Source organism: Seriola aureovittata, chromosome 6 (assembly GCF_021018895.1).
Source record: "Seriola aureovittata isolate HTS-2021-v1 ecotype China chromosome 6, ASM2101889v1, whole genome shotgun sequence".
NCBI lineage: Eukaryota > Metazoa > Chordata > Actinopteri > Carangiformes > Carangidae > Seriola > Seriola aureovittata.
The window spans coordinates 23,173,868-23,192,170 of NC_079369.1; the positions used below are offsets into that span (position 1 = coordinate 23,173,868).

Below are 18,303 nucleotides of genomic sequence, written 5' to 3' on the forward strand. Positions count from 1 at the left end.
GCTACTTATTACAGAAGCCAGCCAAAGAGAAAGGTCTGCATTTAGCAAGTAGTTAAAAGACGACACATTTCATAACAAATGTTTGAAAAAATATACATAATTTGACCAAACAATCTAAGCTCAAGGTCCCTCCAAAGGTTTTAAATCAGTGGATGGAGTTTGCTCTGTTGTCATGGAGATGGATCTGTTGTTATGAGCTGATGACGACCATGTGACGTGGTTAAACGTCAGGAAAAGGCTGGTAAGTAGACCATGACTGGGTCAAGAATGTGGTTTTATACCAAACCTTTACACCAACACTGAGGGGAAGTGCTATGGATTTAATGAAATCATAACAGCTACTGACCTCGCATGTAAAGAGTTCATCTCCATGACAACTGAGCGAACACCATCTGCTCATAAAGACCATGTGATGTGGTTAAAAGCTCCTGTAAAATGACAAACTCCTATCTACACGGTCAAGAAATTTTTTTTTTGCCTAAAAAATAATTATTCTTTTTTAATTTTGTTGCCGGGGTTGAGGGAGAGGAGTACCTTCCCTCTGTGATCTAATATTTGTGGCATGCAGGAATTTGCCAATTTTGGATTTTTTTTTTTTTTTTTGGATGATTGCTTTTATTTTATTTTTTTTACACAGAGATTTGAGACACTGACACTGAGATGACGTTATAATACAACTATTAAATGGGATTTGTTTCTTCATGCCTTAACAAGCAAGGCTCAGCGCCCCTCTGAATAGCACACCACCCATCACTGCCAGGCATCAAACCAGCAACCTTTAATTTTAGCATCTGCATCTAGATGGTTGCCTGTGGAACTCTTATATTTTCCAAAATGTTGTATATGAAGTCTTTTGTGATTAATAAATAAATAAATTTAAAAAATGATACTACTAGTATAATTTAAAGACATCAGTATAACAAACATAAACAAAAAGACCATAACTGGGAACAACAGCACATATTTTGTGCCTTTTATCGAGTGAAATTTAATTGGATATTTGATGTTTTTTAGAATTAAACAATAGGAAGGCGCTTTTTCTTCCAAAGCATGTGGATCTCAGATTTTCAGTTTATAGCACCAGCAGATGGTGGATGAAGTAAAAGACAGATGGTTAACATCACATCCAACATATTCATCCTCAAGTGAAGACAAACAGAAAATAAATGCATATTAGGCACAGAGGATACAGAGGGAAGACAGCTACATCCGTTTTATGACAGGAAGCAACAGGTTTTCTGGGGAACGTGGTATTAATTACCAATAGATACACTGAAAACAATGAAAATAAAACTTTTTATTCAATAACATGCAGAGAGTCCGCTGTACTCACATGCTTCCTCTCAGCTTTGAGGTCTTGGCTGTACCTCATCAGCTCTCCATACACCTTGTGAGCCATGTCCTCCGCCACCACCTCCCTCTGACCAGCATAGTCATTGAGTTCATTCAGTATGGAGTAGAACGACAGACATGATGTGAACCTGCAAAACAGACACAGATGAAAAGTGTTTAACACTGCACACATTATGCTTCCTCTCTGGTCTGCCGCCAGATCTTCTTTTCAAGAGACCAAAAGAGACGAGAGGCTGAATGACAAACAAATATCTAGAGTGTAATTTCTGAACAAACTATGTGTGGTCTATAATGTGATATTTTTTTTAAAATATGACTGACTGAATAAAGTGCAACTCTTCCATTTTATGTTTCTCCAAAAAAATTTGTCATTTGTTTAAAAAGTTTAGCAATCCCAAAAAAGATGTTTCTACATTGCTAAAAACATTATGGTTTCTTATTTCTATGATGACACAATGAAACTATTATTTTTCCAAGCTGCCAACTCCTCTCTAAAAACAAACAATCAGTCACACTGTTTTCATTTCAACATTTTCAGCGGTTTTGCAGGAGAACTGTATCATATCAAGTTAAAAAGGCATTTGAACTTAAGTATTTTGCAGATGATGCAGATAAAGAATAACTGAAGTGAAGCTTTTATACCGAGCGCTTCACTATAATAGTGTACTTTTTTTGTTCAGTCAAAAAGTGGGTGTCAATATCACCATGACACATCTGTGTCAGTGAGGTTAATGGCAGGAGAGTGGACCTGCCACATTAGATATTTGGTCTTACTTTATTTATATGTCTGCTGTCCTGTTGTATAAAATATTAGTTAAAGCAAAGGGCCTGGAGTTATTGTGGTGTCTGAAATGTGCTATTAAAATAAAGTGTTTCCTGAGTTGCCTAAAACACTTCCTCAGTGCCCTTTTGTCATAAGACCAATTAAACTCTTAAATTGGTAAATTTGCAGACAGACAGAATTTGTGAAACCACATCAAAAAACCCCAGTGTCAACCATTATTTCCAGCTCTAGACGGAAAAAACTGTGTCTAGCAAGCCTTTTCTGCCTTTACAGTCTGCAAAAGTCGGAGAAGTAAAGAAAAGCAGAATGACTCAGGAGAAATAGAACAAATCCACTGACTCCACTCACCTCGGCTCCTCATCCTTGGAGCGTTTTGGACAGTATTTCTTTACCAGGTTCCTGATGCGAAAGAGAGAAGCAGACGTAGAGGTTAAAAATACTGTTTGATATTGTAAGCATGGTAGAGACAGGTGAACAGACAGAAGAGGAAGGCAGTCAGACAGGCGCACACACCCATACACCCACACAGAAAGAGAGAAAATCTCAGTATATTATTAAAGATAAATCAAAGATTTAAACATCAAAGCCTATGCCTGTCTATTCCCTCAGGCCCTGACGATACCGACTGCAGCGAAGTTAATGATTTAACTAGAGAGCAGAGGAATGTACGTGTGTGAAAATGTGCGTGTGTGTGTGTGTGTGTGTGTGTGTGTGTGTCTGTGAGTGTGAGCTCTCTTGTTATAAATGACAAAAGCAGGAGCCCTTCGGCCTGATTTATGGTCTGACCCACATATAACATAAAAACATGCACACTGCAACACAAAGACACAGCGTTGTATCTTTGATCATTCTTCAGACCTGCAGCTTTGTGTGTGTGTGTGTGTGTGTGTGTGTGTGTGTGTGTGTCTGTGTGTGTATTCTGAAGGGATTTCCCCTCTTTGATATCACACATCAGTCACCACTGGGACTCTATTGGTTTGTAATGATTTCTAGATTTGTGCTTGTTGAGTACTTTCAACAAGCATTGCAACTAACAATAAACAAATACATTACTAGACACTTTGCCTTTATTTCAACATTTTCGTAGGATATTCCAAGCAAATCCTGAGGATCGGTATTGAGGCCAAGCTGAGCTTCTTCTTTTTTTTTTTTTTTTTTTTTTAAACATTGGTAGTGGCTGAAATACCCTTATCGCCAGCAGGTCTTATCAACTATTGCTAGTTAACGTTAATTCCATGAGTAACTTGTTGATAGAACACCATTTAGATACCAGCCTAATAATGACCCAACTTGGAACAAAAATGAGCACTGGGCTTGTTTTGTAACTTGTATTGTGTCATGGAAGGCAATCAATGTTTCACAACATCCCAAATGCAGCTTTGGTTACACCAAGACTAGCATGTCCGATTTCTTTTTTGCCTTGTCTCCCCTTTTTTGACTGATTCTATTAAGATCTTGTGACGTTGACTGATAACAGCACAAAGCCTTCTTGCATGCATAAGAAACTGTGTTTTTTTTTGTTTTTTTGTGTTCATTTGAGCAAGCCTGTAACCATTTTGTCAATCACAGATTATACCAAATTAATCAGACCTGTAGGTGAGACGTCCCCCTTTACACACACATGTACTCGTATGTTATGTATTGACACACTCTTCTTTTCTGGCAAGTGGGAAAGAGTCCTCCTTCGCTGTGTGTCACTGAATGGTATGAGGTTCACTTCCATTCATAAAACCTTGTTTACATATGTTAATATTTGCCGTTGGTGCTGTCATGAGGAACATTAAAGTCTGTCCCAATCACACAATGTCACACAAGTCAAAGAACACAGTAAAGTTATGATTGGTCAGCAGGTTTAATGTGTCTCTTTATCTTTATTTGTGACAATGACTGCCTGATCTGACACATCTCAAAAGACACAAATATTGGTGTAGTCAGATCCCAACATACGTGGTCTGTCCTGGCCATCATTTAAATAAAGCACGATGCAGCACAATTCAATAATGTCTACTATGCAGCTGTGTCATGCAAGATAATGTCAATTTCACCCTTGTATCAAAGGACCTTCCATTGAATGTTAGTATACCTGCCGAGGTGTATTTGTTGCCGTTTTGTGTGTATGTGTGCATGTACCGTAGCTGCTTGGCGTAGTTTTGCTCGATGTCCAGTCTCTCCTTGACAAACTTCACGTAGCGCTCCAGAAAATCGATCCCCCACTGAGTGTGTTTGTCCAGATTCTCAAACTGGTCCTGAAGAGGGGAAGAAAAAAATGTGAAGGGCAGAGGAAGAGAGGAGGGGAGGAAAGACAAAAGAGAGAAAAAGATAGTTGTAATTCATATAAATACTTTTGAATTGGCAGAACAACAACAACAAAAAAACATCACAGAAACACATTTTTCAGATTCAAAACAACAAGGGATTTAGCAGATAGTTAAGATGAATGAGTAAAAAGTAAAATGGAGGTACATTTGACAGCTGGATGGAAAACTTAATTAAAATTCAAGGTTACATGACTCAGCTGTCTGTCTGCCTGAATATAACTCTGCACTCATTCACACAAATAAAACACACATGTCCTCCTGCCAGTGACTCAGCAGTAAAAGTGTTTCCTGTCACACATGCCGTATGTCTCGTACATCATACCATTTTTAAACCCACACATGCATAAATCAAACTGCAGCATCACATTTACCTCATGCATTACTTACATTACAAAGCGGCCAAAATTACAGCAAGATAAATATGACGACAAAACAGCGCCAAGATGGAAAATGAGTTTCCCCGATACAGTTCATGATCTCCATAAATTACATGTAAATGCTAAAAGATGGGGAAAAAGCCATGGAAAAACTGAAAATAAAAATTTGTTTTCCTCTCCTCCCCTCTCTTATTCCTCCGTCATCCCTTCAGACTTCAAGATCATTGGCATTTTGATCAGGAGTTTTTTTCCCCATGTGAAGAGCAGCTTGTCCTATTTATTTATTTTTTTTATCAGATCAGTATGAAATTTGTATTGTCTTTTCCTAAACTGACGGATGGAAACATGTAAACCTATTTGAGAACCAATAAGAGGGCATTTTTTTAAAGCAATCGGGAGAGCAAGAAATCATCAAATGTCCTGTTGTAATGTTAGCTACTGGTAGGTATTGGTACTCTCATGTGAGCCCCAGTTTTTAGCCTTTATTTGTTCACATTTTGATGAATTGCCACCATCAAAAGTATGCCGAGTTAGCTATTAGCAGTTCCTGTTTGCAATATGCCCATGGATGTGCAGACAAAGATCACTGGATTACTTTGAGACTGAAGTAAACTTAAAAATTAGATAATTCTTAAGCAAGTTCTGCAGCAAGTATCTTTGAGTCATCCTACAGTATCTTTGCCTGACATCTCTCCCTCCACACTTCCCTATCAACTCTCGTGTCCCCTTGGGGAGACTTTTATCTTTCTCTTTTGGATTTGTCCTGCTGAATGTCCACATCTATTACAGAGCATATCCTGTAATTTCCTGGTTAAAATCCTGTCCGCGATGATGAATTAAATTACACAGGAGCATAGAGAACCTTTTATTCCCCACCTCCCCGTGTAATGTTAATGCCGTTTCCATGGGGCTCAAGTGATGTTGTGGTTTAATTTCAAGTAATTTTTATTTCTACTTTTAAAATCATTCTAATTTGGCAACAGCATCGTGACATGGCGATTAAGTGAATCACTTATTCTTTATGACAACAACACATCTCTGCGTTCTTGGTGTCAGATTGTTTGCGTCAGGTTAGACTGGCAACAATGGCTCTGCTCAACTGGAAGAACACGATCATTTATAGCTCCCTGAACACACACACACACAAGGGATTATATTTGTTGTCAGATGTCCATTTGTACTGACAACAAACATACTCCACCCTCTTCCTACCATGTTCTGTGTGTGCTCCAGGCAGAATTCGATGTAGTTTAGGGTAAAGGGTCAAAATGATGAATTTATCACTTCATTCATTCATTCCTCTAAGCGTCAGTGAGCACATTTTATGTAAAAATACATCCTCTGCCTCAATGTAAATGCTAACATACAAAGCCATGTGCATTTCTAAAGTGTATTTCTTAATGTTTTATCCTACTAACTTCAATTATTGTGAACCATTTTCCCAGATTACTGGATGAAATGAAAATTCAGTCAGGCAGAGACGTGCACTTTGACTGAAATAACCATCTTTCATTTTTGGTCAAACTTATCTTATCACAGTGTGGTTAATGCAGTTGCTGGCAGGGACTTTAACCTCCATATTGGTTAATTCAAGGACACACCATCTGACATTTTGTTGCTGAGCAGAATTTCTAAAGCAAAAAATGACCAATTTCGCAATATGCTTTTCACTATGTTTATTTCTTAAGGCATTTTAGATGATGTCAACTGAAACCTAAATGCTTTGTAAAATCACTTGCTGTGACTTTGCTTACAAATTAGTTGTGAACGGGGTAAAATGCAAAAAGTCCCAAAGTCTGAGTGTATGCAATTGTCATTTGTTCGTTTTCAGCAGTGCTCTGATTCACACTCGGCCACATTCACACCTTGAACCTGCCCAGGACAAACAGTCTTATCTGTCGCCCGCTGCAGCGGTTGCTGGTCATTTAAATGTTTTGTTTGAGGACACCACAGTGGTAGTAATATGGGAGGGGCACAAGGCGCTCATTTTCTTCTTAACCCTGAATTCTCCATCTCTCTCTCATGCTGATCTTCAGGCCAACCAAGAAACAGCACCACTTTCAGAAATAATCACGAATTGATATAAAGTTGCTGAAAACAAGCCGCAATACACAAAAATAATACATGGAATTTTTTGGCTTTCATATATGAAAAACACAAATGGATCTCAAGCCATGTCTGCACTGTGACACACGTGTGGTTCATTAGTGCCTGTATGTTGACTGTTCTCAGTTTCACACAGGATAATCTAAAAGGTGGACACGAGCCAATGTCCTATTCTTTTTAACTGTGGGCGCTGAAATCATGATATCCATCAAGTGTTGTGCCCTAGCTACCACTCTGTGTGCTTCTCTCTGCCTTTCTGTGCCTGTGTCAACACAAACCAAGGCCTGGACCGGAGCAAATAAGGGTCACTATGGGAAATACGAGACAGCGTGAGACAGCTGACCTCCTTGTTCGTTCAGTTATCATTTTCTTCAAACACAAAGACAGCAGGGAGGCTTTTAAACAGCACTGCTGAGCAGCATGGTGCTTTTAAACTCTAGGCACCTTATTGTGTAAGTGGAGGGTGAGTATAGAGACTACTTGTTAGTAGGGGTGAGTAGATTAGCAATACTGGCAAAAAATGTGTTTTTTTTTTTTTTTTTTTAGTAATGTCTATTACTGAGGACCAGGGTTTGGTCACCTGTGCCTGTAAGCATTTAAGCAAGATGCTGAACCTCCACTGACAAAAATATCATGTATAGAAAGAGAAGGACACAAGATTTATCTACGACTTTTATTTTGGTCATGATGCCACTGCTTTTGTATATAATTCTCCTATGATTTTTATATTTATATTGTTGAATATTTGATTATGTGTTTCAGAAATGTAGCCGTTTAGTGCAAAATTTAAATTTCTGTGAAACTAAAACTAAGGGCTGAAAAATGTCTCTGAAAATTATCAATAACCCTGTTTGCATTCACTCATTAAGTCATAGTCTTTTTGCTATTTAATTTATGCAACCACTGTCCTTGAAGCCCACACTAAGTGAATCACTGAAGCCCATGACTCCGGGTCATATTTCCATTGTGATGTGGGAGAGGAAAGTGATTCAAAAATGGAAAACAAGACAGCGCCTGCAGTCCAAGAACAGCCTTCAGTTAAAGACATATGCTGACTAAGTGCAACCACTGAGACAAACAAAGGGAGTCCAGCATGTTAAAACTAAACTGTGACGGGGTGAAACATGGACTGGCAGAATTAAGAGCTTCCTAATGCCAGATTCATCAGCGAGAAACACATTTAAAAAGATCTCTGTGGTGCAGACAATTAGTAAGTGTCAAGCTGCCAATTTTCAAGCATTTTTGTATTTCAAACAGCAAATTTAGCCCAAAAAGATGCAGCCAAGATGAGCAACAGCAGCAGAGATAAGCAGCTGCTCAGCAGGATACTTGAATGGCTTGTTTTTGTTCTGTCATTATCTGACATCCTGCTTCACTGGTCACTGGTAAATGCCTGTTAGTCTGTCTGTTACCAGCCAGGTCTGCATCCATCCCTGTCCAGCTCCGTATAGCCAGCGTGTCCGCCTGTGGTTGCGTCAGCCTGTGTGACGGTGTCCATGAATAAGTAATAGAGTATGAGCTCATCCTGTAGTTTGTGGCAAACTGAACACAGACTGGCTCACTGGAGAAATGACAACATCTTTGGGCTCTGGGTTTTCTCGGCTCGCAGGAAAAACAGTAGGAGGACGAGAATGATGATGAGGGTTACAGCATAGCTGACCAATTCTGGGAGCTAAAATGTCAGAGAAAATGAGATACTGGATTCTGTGAGTGGAAAGTGTCAGTGTCAGACAGACACTGCAGGTGCTGCAACAGCGTGGGTTACTGAGTGCAGACCACATTCAGATCTCCTACTCTACTATGAAATACCAAGGGAAGCAGTTACCACTGATACAATAACTATCTGTTATCTTCCTATATAACCAATCACATGTGAGTCAGGCAGACAAGCAGGCCTACGCATAATTAAAATTTGGTTCCCACCTCAATAAATCCTGCACTCTTGGTTCCAAATGTAACATTCAGCATAGTCAAATAAGCCTGGTAGCTACCTGGTAGCCAGGTAGTCAGTTTTTGCAATTAATAAAACAAAGTTGCCAATAACAAAATAATCCATCAATTCTTTAAAAAAATATGAGTCCACACCTTAACGTGGGCTTAATAAAAGAAACAATTGTACCACTAACAAACTTGCTATGTACAAGATAAATGACATTTTAAAAATGCTGAATACAACAGGACTACATGTTTGGCTCAAGCGCCATTTCCCACCATTTTTCATTAGAAGGGAATAGCACAAAATGAACAAATACGCATTCAAGATCTGGATCTGTTCCAAAATTTAATGATTTCTTTCCTGGCCCATGCCCCATCCCTCCATCAAAATCAGTGAAAATCCTGTAAACAAATAAACAAACAAACAAACCAGCAAATGGGCATGGGTGAAAATTGTTGGAGATAAAAGAAAAACGGACCTCATATCAGCTGAGCTCTGATTAGCACAGAAAGGTGCAGCGATAGCCATGTTATCAGAGGCAGTAACGCAACATCCTGTCATACAATCGTCACAATCACAGGAAGGGATGCCTTCACAAACAAAACAGTAAGACTGGGCCCTCTATCACAATACATTTGGTTTGAAACTACTGAACTACAATACAATTACACATAAATATGTAAAAATACATTTCATTACAGAAATGATCAGAAATTCTACATTTTAATGAATTTAAGACCAATTAAGGAAACAAGGTTGAATGGCATATATTCCATATTGAGTCTTTGTCAAAAGACTTAAATGTTTGAGGCTCTCTATACTGAACATTTTTGAAATATCACAGTAGGAAAAGCAGTACAAATATCAAAATTAATGAAGACTGAATTCAATTTAGCCAGTTCCATGTCCTGAAATTGCCTATCACTGCGACTATTAACACCATTGCTTTTCCTGTTCTGACAAGTCAAAATGTCTACTGCGAAAAAGGCTTATTATCATAGCAGATACAGGTGTACATAGCCAATCAGCCTCATTCTTTCAGTCACCAGCGAGAGCTCAGACCAGAGGTTTGAATGCAAGTTGACTGGTAATGCAATGACAATCTGGTTTAATATCTGTATCCATCAGCAAATCTCACCCTTCATCTTTCCCACATCATGAATAAGACCCCGAACAAACATTAACATGTTCAGTCTGTCTGTTGATGAGAGTTGCATGTTTATATTATCACAATATCTGTCTTCAAAGCAGCAACCATTGCCATGGAGGAATACTCAGTACAGGAGAACTAGAGATGGATGAAGCAGAGAGTGGAGACTTTTTATGCATTGTTTGAAGTCATTGATTTTAAATAGGTAGAAAGTATTTACTTAATAAAAACTTGCCTCTTCAGTGTGTTGTTAAAGATTTGTTATTGAATGCATTAAATGTAAAAATAAACAAATAAATAAATGGCAATTTTTTTTCACTCAGGCTGTTACATTATTTTATTACAGATATACTGGTATCTCTTATTGCAATCTTGTAAATATCAATATCAGCCTTGAAAGTCCAGTATCAGTTGCACTCCACACACTAGTTTTAGCCATTACATCTACACTATATAATTTTTTGTCGGCACATGCCTAATTGGACACATGCCACTGTGGACAGTGGACAAAAGAAAATTTGTTTCCTGCCCAGATTCAAACCAGAAAATGGGTCACAGGTCTGTTTCTGCTGCGTTTCCCACCAACAAAGCCACTGCTCTGCTTTAATGAGCTTCAATCGCAGGGTAAGAGAATAAATTAGTCATTTAGCTCCCAGACGAGGAGGGCTGAAGACGCCCTGTGCAGGGATTCCACTGTGGAAACACCCTGATAACCAATCAGATGGCTAGACAGCCCCTCCCCAGCCAATGAGAGAGCCAGACATCCTGGGTGCATTCCATGGGAGAAGGCAAGGTTAATTAGCATAGAAAATGCTGCTAGGACAATAGACTAATTACACACTGTGCATTCCAGAGCAGAGAGCATGCGCACGCATACGCACACGCACACGTGCACGCACACACACACACACACACACACACACACACACACGGCACAGACTGGGTGGGAAATGTCAACTTGTCTGAAACACTGGCATCAGTATGAAGATCCCCAGGCTCAGTCTGCAGTGTGTGTGTGTGTGTGTTTGGTGGGTGTGTGTGTGTTTTTGCTGCAACTGTTTTCATCTTCCTCGAAAACAACCAGAAAAAAAAAGTCTCTTCCAAGAATGTGATAGGGGAGAGGAGACCGGCTTTTTGTGTGTGTGTGTGTGTGTGTGTGTGTGTGTGTGCATGTGTGTCTGTGCGTGCGTGTGTGTGCATGTGTGCGTGCGTGCTGGAGGTTGAAGAGGGAGTGCTAGGGAGGAGAAGATTGGCATTTGGAGAGATTTTGAAAGGGGAGGTAAGAAAAACAAGAGGAAAGTAGGAAGAAAATTGGACAGGAGAACAGGCGTGCATCTGTGTGATGAACATTCATTTTGTCTAAAGCCCTGTTTGGACGTGGGTTATTTCTCTGGGGGGAGTTAGGTTGATTTTAATATCACCTGCCCTGACCGGTGAGCCTGGATATATGCACTGATCTCCCATTTTGGTTTGATTTCGATTCACAAAGTTTAGAATCGATTCATTTTGATTTTGATTTTGATTAATTATGATGATTCATTTACATCGGATAAATACCAATGTTGTCTGTAGCATTCCTCAGAATTTATCCTGGACATCCACTTTAAAAGATCCCTGTGAGCACAGACAGGGCAGAAAGAGAAAGTCTGCTCACTAATCCACCTGCACGGTTTGTGTTGACAAGACATCAGCCTGATATCTGCAGACAGCTGTTAGCTAGTGTTAACTCTGCGGAAGGGGCAGTTGAATCCACACACTGTTCATTCGACTTCCACATCTTTATACATCACAGCCAAAGATAAAACCTCTTCAACAAACACAAGCCATTAGCTAAAATCAGTGTGCAGAGTCCTTTAAGAGTCTATCCGTCATAGATGTGATGTCTAACCATTCTGAGTGACGTGCTGAAAACGGCGGCGACTCGACATAGTTAATGAGACTGTTATGACAGACATTGAACACATCATACAGCCCTAACTGGACTGACATTTGTATTTTCTAACAGGCATTTCAAGCTAGTTAAGTTGATATTTTCTGTACAGGTTAGCGGATCTCAAGCAAGGGGTGGGAAACATGGATAAAATGCTCTGTCACAGTATATTTAATTTCATATCATGACACCAGAATAATACATACACTGGAAATTCAATTAAGAAATCGTTAATGGATAAATTGCAAACAGGAATGTATGTGTTTGGCTCGTCCAGGTAACAAAATACACGACAAATCAAAGAACTTCATCACATTAATTCAAGAATCATAGAAAAACTGATATTACTATAAAGTAGTCTTTCATCACTGATTTACAACATTGCCCACAATGGCCTAATGGCTCTAGAGAAGGATATTAAGGATAGTTACCACTGTATAAAAAGGAAGGAGGAAAGTCATCTCACATTATACACTCTTTTAACCCTGACATCAAACTATAAAAACTTTTATGCCAACACTGCATTCTCAAAGATTATGTGGTATTTATATTTTTCGACAATTCATCAAAGTTCGTATGTTTGGTTTTGAACTGTTGGTCAGACCAAATAAGCAAGAGTCAACCTGGATCTATTTGGACTGTGAGCAGAGGCCAAAGCACCAGGAGGTAAGTACACATAGTTTATACCTGTGTAGATTACAGACACACATACACACACATGCTTTACTTCTTCTTTGCTGAGAGCATCTGGATTTGAATAGACTTGGATTTGATGCTAAAAGGTTGTTGTGTTGAAAAGTCTCCAATTGCCATCTATGGGCAAAACAGACAGGAACACTGGCACACTGTGGACTTCAACCCCCCCTCACTTGTGTGCAGGCAGGAGGAACCGCCAGTTTCTTCGGCTGTTTTACAAACCTTCTTCTGCAGGTTTTAGCCTTAATATTACTGTGTTTTCATCACAGATTCTCTGGAGAGCTTTCAATGGGAAGCCCTTCAATCCCATTAGCCTAATTCTGTGTGTTAGAGGGTTTGATAAATGCCTGACCTACATGAGCACCTGCAGCTCTTCACATTCCTTCACTTGCTCTCCTACACAGCTTCCTAGTGTGAAACCAACAGAGCAGCAGTTAAAATGTACAAATATAGATTTACACCTACTTCTAACCTGAATTAAAATGTTCACCCTAGACTTAAATGTGGCTACTTCATAGTAATCAGCAAAAACTGTTCTATTGGCTGGAAGGTTTTTGCTGCAAAAGGAAGCTGCAGCATGAGTTAAGTTTGCATTAAGCCATGTTTCTCCGTTATGTTTATAGGAAATTTTCTGAAATTGTGATTTTCAACTCATGACCACTGTTCCTCATGTCAATGCCGCTTACTGTTGTTCTTCAGACTTTGTTTAGAGCTGAAAATAGGGCTGCATATAACTTTAGTTTCATGAGCAATTAATCTGCAGATTATTTTCCTGATTAATCGACTAGTTATTTTGTCATTAAGATGTTCAACCATTATTTAAATAAAGCCTGTCATGAGCGAGCAAGGCGACATCTTCATCTTCATCTTTTTTGTTCAATCAAAAGACCAAAATTTAGTGATATGCAACAAAGAAAAAGATTAATTCCACACATATGAGAAGCAAATGTTTGGTATTGTTACTCCAAAACAAACCACAAAAACAGCTGCTTTTCTCTGTGTAATAACACTCTAACTTCTATGTGACCGTTGCTCCAAAAAAAAAAAAAAAAAAAAATTTTAGCCTCCAGGAAATCTTGAAAGGCATTATTTATTCACAATTTTCTGATGTTTTATAGACTAAAGGAAAAGATGATTATTAAAAAAAGAATATCACTTAATAATAAAAATCATTAGTTGCAGCCCTAAAATTAAACAATTTGACTTCTATTTTGTGATGTTTGCACTTGCAATATAGACTCAGATAATCTTTGGAAGTTCCCATAAGTGCTAAATGCCCTTTTTATAGCTGTTAAATGCTGCTATCTGGCTCTCAACCTGACATGACGCATGTTTGTAGCTGTGTTGGTGATTGAATTACTTCATTGTAAAGATCTGTCTCAATGAGCTATTTACACTATTTTAAGCCACACCCTGTAAACACACACACACACTTTTTTTCTGCCTTGCAGGAACTATTTTCATGTTTCTTTCTTTCCCCTGCGGAAACAGAAACTACTGCATGACTGTAGCAGGACTGTACAGGAAACATGTGATTCATAGCTCTTCAAATTAAACATAATTTCAGCAGATTAAAATGAATCAGAGAGTGATCACATCATGGATCACAGTCCAGCTCCGAGTCAGGGAGCGGCTTCACTCCTGCAGACACTCACCCTATAACTCCCTGCACCCTAGAGTACACCAGTGGAGTCAAATGGGTTCCTGTAAGGTGTTTAAATTATTGTCATATCTGTGTTTGTTTACAACAGTTTGAATGGTTCAGCTGAAGTGAATAAATGGGTGTTTCTTCCTGTTATGCAATAGCTCTAGATTTTGTTTTCCAGTCTGTGTATTATTTACTGTTGAGCTAAATGATTATCTCGAACAGAGTGCACTGATTCACACCTCAATAACAGCTGTGCAGTGGTTTAAGGGGAAAACTATTCATATGTTTAAGATCACAGTCACAGATATCTTGTATCTTAACAAAATCAAAGCTATGAGGCCGTATAACGCCTGAAAATCTTGTATTCTAGTAATCTCCCTTGACAGTCTGCACTGGAATGCATGCTTTCATTTGTTTCAGTGGGTGGACCAGTCAAATACTTTGTCCAATCACTGGCCCAAGAGGCAATTTAACAGGAACCTGTGCTCATTGTGTGCCAGCAAACACAGCTCAGGGGAAAACATCAAAACTCTTTCCTAAAACTCAAAAAGAACGCAGATGGAAAAAGCATTGCAACTGCTAATAAATACCTGAAGCACAGACGCTGCATCAGTTTTAACACTGACTCGGTTTCGACACCGAAACACTGATTGGCAACTGGAAAGTTGGAACAGATGTTGGGTGAAAATGTCAACGATGGTCAACTCCACTGTTTTTCACTTTTGTAACAAACAAAGCCGGCACACATGCAAACAGAAAAGTATTTTCAAAAGCAAAAATCTATGTCACATTGGTGTAGAACTGAAATAGTCAATTAATTTCTTGAAAGAATACTCATTGACAACTATTTTAGTGATTGATTAATCATTTTAAAGTCTTAACAAAAAGACCAAATAATTCTGTAGTTTCAGCTTCTTGATTTCATGCTTTTTTTCCACCCTTATAAATCACTGAAAAGAGAATATGTTTGAGATCTAGCAATTGAACTTTGAACTTGAACTTTAGAAAATTGTGCAGGCCATTTTTTTTTTTTTTTTTTACATTAATAGACTGAGGAATTGACTGAGTATAAAAATAATTGAATAATTGTCAGTTGCAATCCTACTCTGGTCAGGAGCGTGTCACCACGTGGTAGCTTTTGCTGTCAAAAAAAAAAAAAAGATTCATGCAGAAGAAATATTATTCTACAACCTCAGCATTTACCAGTTTCTGGGATAGCTCACCTCAAGCTTCATTAAGCAAGTTGGGAAGCTTTGAATGAAAACAGACATGACCCATCAGGTGGTGTCTGTGTCTGAGTCAGAGGCAGGTCAGTCAAACATTACCCCAATCTGGGCATAGTAGGACTCTGTACCACTAAATAACCATTACAGTGGTATTATTATCTCAGCAAGATTCATCAAGCAAATGTTACCTAAAGGTAAAATGTACTTCACCACCTCAAATCACTGTAGAACCAAACTATATTTTAATCTTTTTTACACCTTAACAAACAATGTACTGATATTCAGGGAAATAAAATAGCTTTTCTGACAATTCTGTGGTGTTGGTTCACACTTCACTCAGGTTTCAGAAGGAGCCAAGGACAAAACTTTAAAGAAGTTGCTGCCTTTTCCATGTTAACGATGCAACCATAAATTAGTGACAGTCACACTTTAATCAGTCACATGTTAGTCAATGCATAACGACTTTTTTGCTGACTGGAAAGACGAAGAGAGGGGAGAGCAGTATGCAGGAAGACAGAGTGCACATGTGTGTGTCATGTGTAGATAATACACATGGATAACAGTGACTCCATCATCTGAGCTCCTTTACCACAATAAGCACAGCCATGCATACATACTCACATCATCTCTCCCCCTGGCTGTCTTACAAACAGAACAATAAAGAATTCTATACAGTTAGGCTAATGTGCTTCATTAAGGTAAAAGACAACAATTCCTGCTAATGATCACTATTTCGCTTGACTATAAGTCGGAGTTACTTCTTCACCTTTAGCCCCAACATCTTTATTTAAATTTGAGTGGAGATATACAACAATAAAAAAAACTGCAACAAGAAGGAATACCTACTACAAAAGTACAAAAGTAATGAACAGTCATGACAGGCAAGGACACACAGTAGGTGACGTAGGGAAATACTGTCAAATCGTGCCACCCGATGTGCCAAAGACAACACATTGGCAAGTAATCTCTGATATAGACTGTGTTACCTGTAGCAGCTGGTGAAAAACTGTTGTCCCAGAACTGCTACAATCTTAGCTTAGACGCAAGAAATATCACAAAGATTTTACTTATTATACTATTTGCTTAAAACTTTGAATAGTGCCACAAAATGTCCCACTCAAAGACATTTTCACTCTTGTATATTACACATTTTTTTCCCAAATGTACACTTTTAATTTCTCAGCAGTAAACAGCTGTCTCATTCGTCCACCAGTATTAGCTCTGTCTGCAAAAGACAGTTCCACTGACATCCATTCCCAAAACCAAGGGTTTGACTCCAGGACATTCCAGCTATATTTAATACCTGTGTGTGGAAAACACACACACACACACACACACACACACACACACACACACACACACACACCACACACACACACACACACACGCACACCTGGGCACTCCTGTCTGTGGCTAGGTAGTCAGGTTTCATAGCAACATGATCCACTCTATTGTCTTACTTCCTCTGCTTCACACACACCCTGACAGACTGGTTAGACAAGAGAGGCAGAGAGACAGGCAGACTGGGCCTGCACTCACTTGGTTGACTAGTCTGTTGTATTGCAAACATGTTGTTGGTCAACTTAAACTGCTTAGTTCAGCAGCTCAGCACAGCTCGTCTCACTGAAATATTCTCAAACAGTCTCAACAAGGCCAACAAATCCACTGACTCAAATGCACATCAATCCCTGCCCAAAGATCAGAAGTGAACAGAATGATCCTGACAGTCAACACTGTCCTCCAATTATCATACTTAGTTGTTTATACTTGCTAAGTGATGTTAATCTTTTAGTTTGCAGGGCTAAGCTTGCACATGGGTGTCAGAACACAAAAACGTAACACCAAAAAAAAATTCACTTTAAAAATAAATACTCGTTTAATCAAACATAAACTGGAACATCGCAAAAACACAAGAAGTTAACGTAGTAAGGATGCTTGAATGAAACATGCAACTCTGATTCCAAGACACAAAAAAGCCACAAACTGAAATGCAGCTGGGAAATTTTGGAAATGTATAGTGATTGAGGAAATGAAGATTTGAATCACAATTGGGCCTTCATTTTGAAAAAAGCTGAATCCAGTTTTATGTGGCAGCTCCAGTTACAACAAAGGTCAAGTCTTTATTTTTGCATGACAAAATGTCTCAGAGACGCCTTGTTTACATAATTAGTAAAGACTGTGAGTACTGTATTATGTTTCAAATGACTGCTGTTAACTACTTCCAAGTTACTGCTGAATACTCCCACATCAGGTTAGTTTGTAAATGTCAGACTGCGACTTTGATCGGGACCCATTAGCTTGCCTCACCCCAAGTCTGACCCTCCTTGTCACAGCCCTAATCTTGACCAGGGTCATTTTGTGGGGTCAACCATCTGACACTGAAGGTCTCCCAGCGGATTTCCTGGGTCACAATCTGATCCTAAAAGCGCACAACACAGGAAACCCTGTTTTTAAGGACAGAACTGTGAGAGCTTGTTTCATTAAACAATCCTCAGTCCCGAGTCTGTGTGGCCAGATGTGTTTCAGGATGACATCACAAAATAATCAGGTTTGGCGGCTACACACACACACACACCCACAAACATACACTCAATTCAGAGTGCATTGAGAATGTGCAGCTACTCTTTAAGGCTGCAAATAACAATGATTTTCTTTCTCAGATAATCTGCTGATGATTTCCTCAAGGAATCGATTAGTTGTAAAAATTGTTAGTAAATGGCAAAAATGCCCATCTCAGTTGACTGGACCACAAGGTGAAGTCCTTGTGTGTTTTTTTATT

At 38.9% G+C, this 18,303-nt stretch overlaps 1 protein-coding gene across 3 annotated transcripts in view; it reads right to left on the bottom strand.

Moving 5' to 3' along the window:
• fnbp1l (formin binding protein 1-like) overlaps positions 1-18,303 on the bottom strand; it is a 53,823-nt gene that overhangs the window by 21,664 nt on the left and 13,856 nt on the right. For all 3 annotated transcript variants that reach the window (XM_056378244.1, XM_056378245.1, XM_056378243.1), the window contains exons 2-4: positions 4,268-4,383; positions 2,486-2,536; positions 1,334-1,481 (exon numbers count right to left, since the gene is read on the bottom strand). In XM_056378244.1, coding sequence (XP_056234219.1) covers positions 1,334-1,481; positions 2,486-2,536; positions 4,268-4,383 — 315 coding nt within the window. The remainder of the gene's footprint in view (positions 1-1,333; positions 1,482-2,485; positions 2,537-4,267; positions 4,384-18,303) is intronic.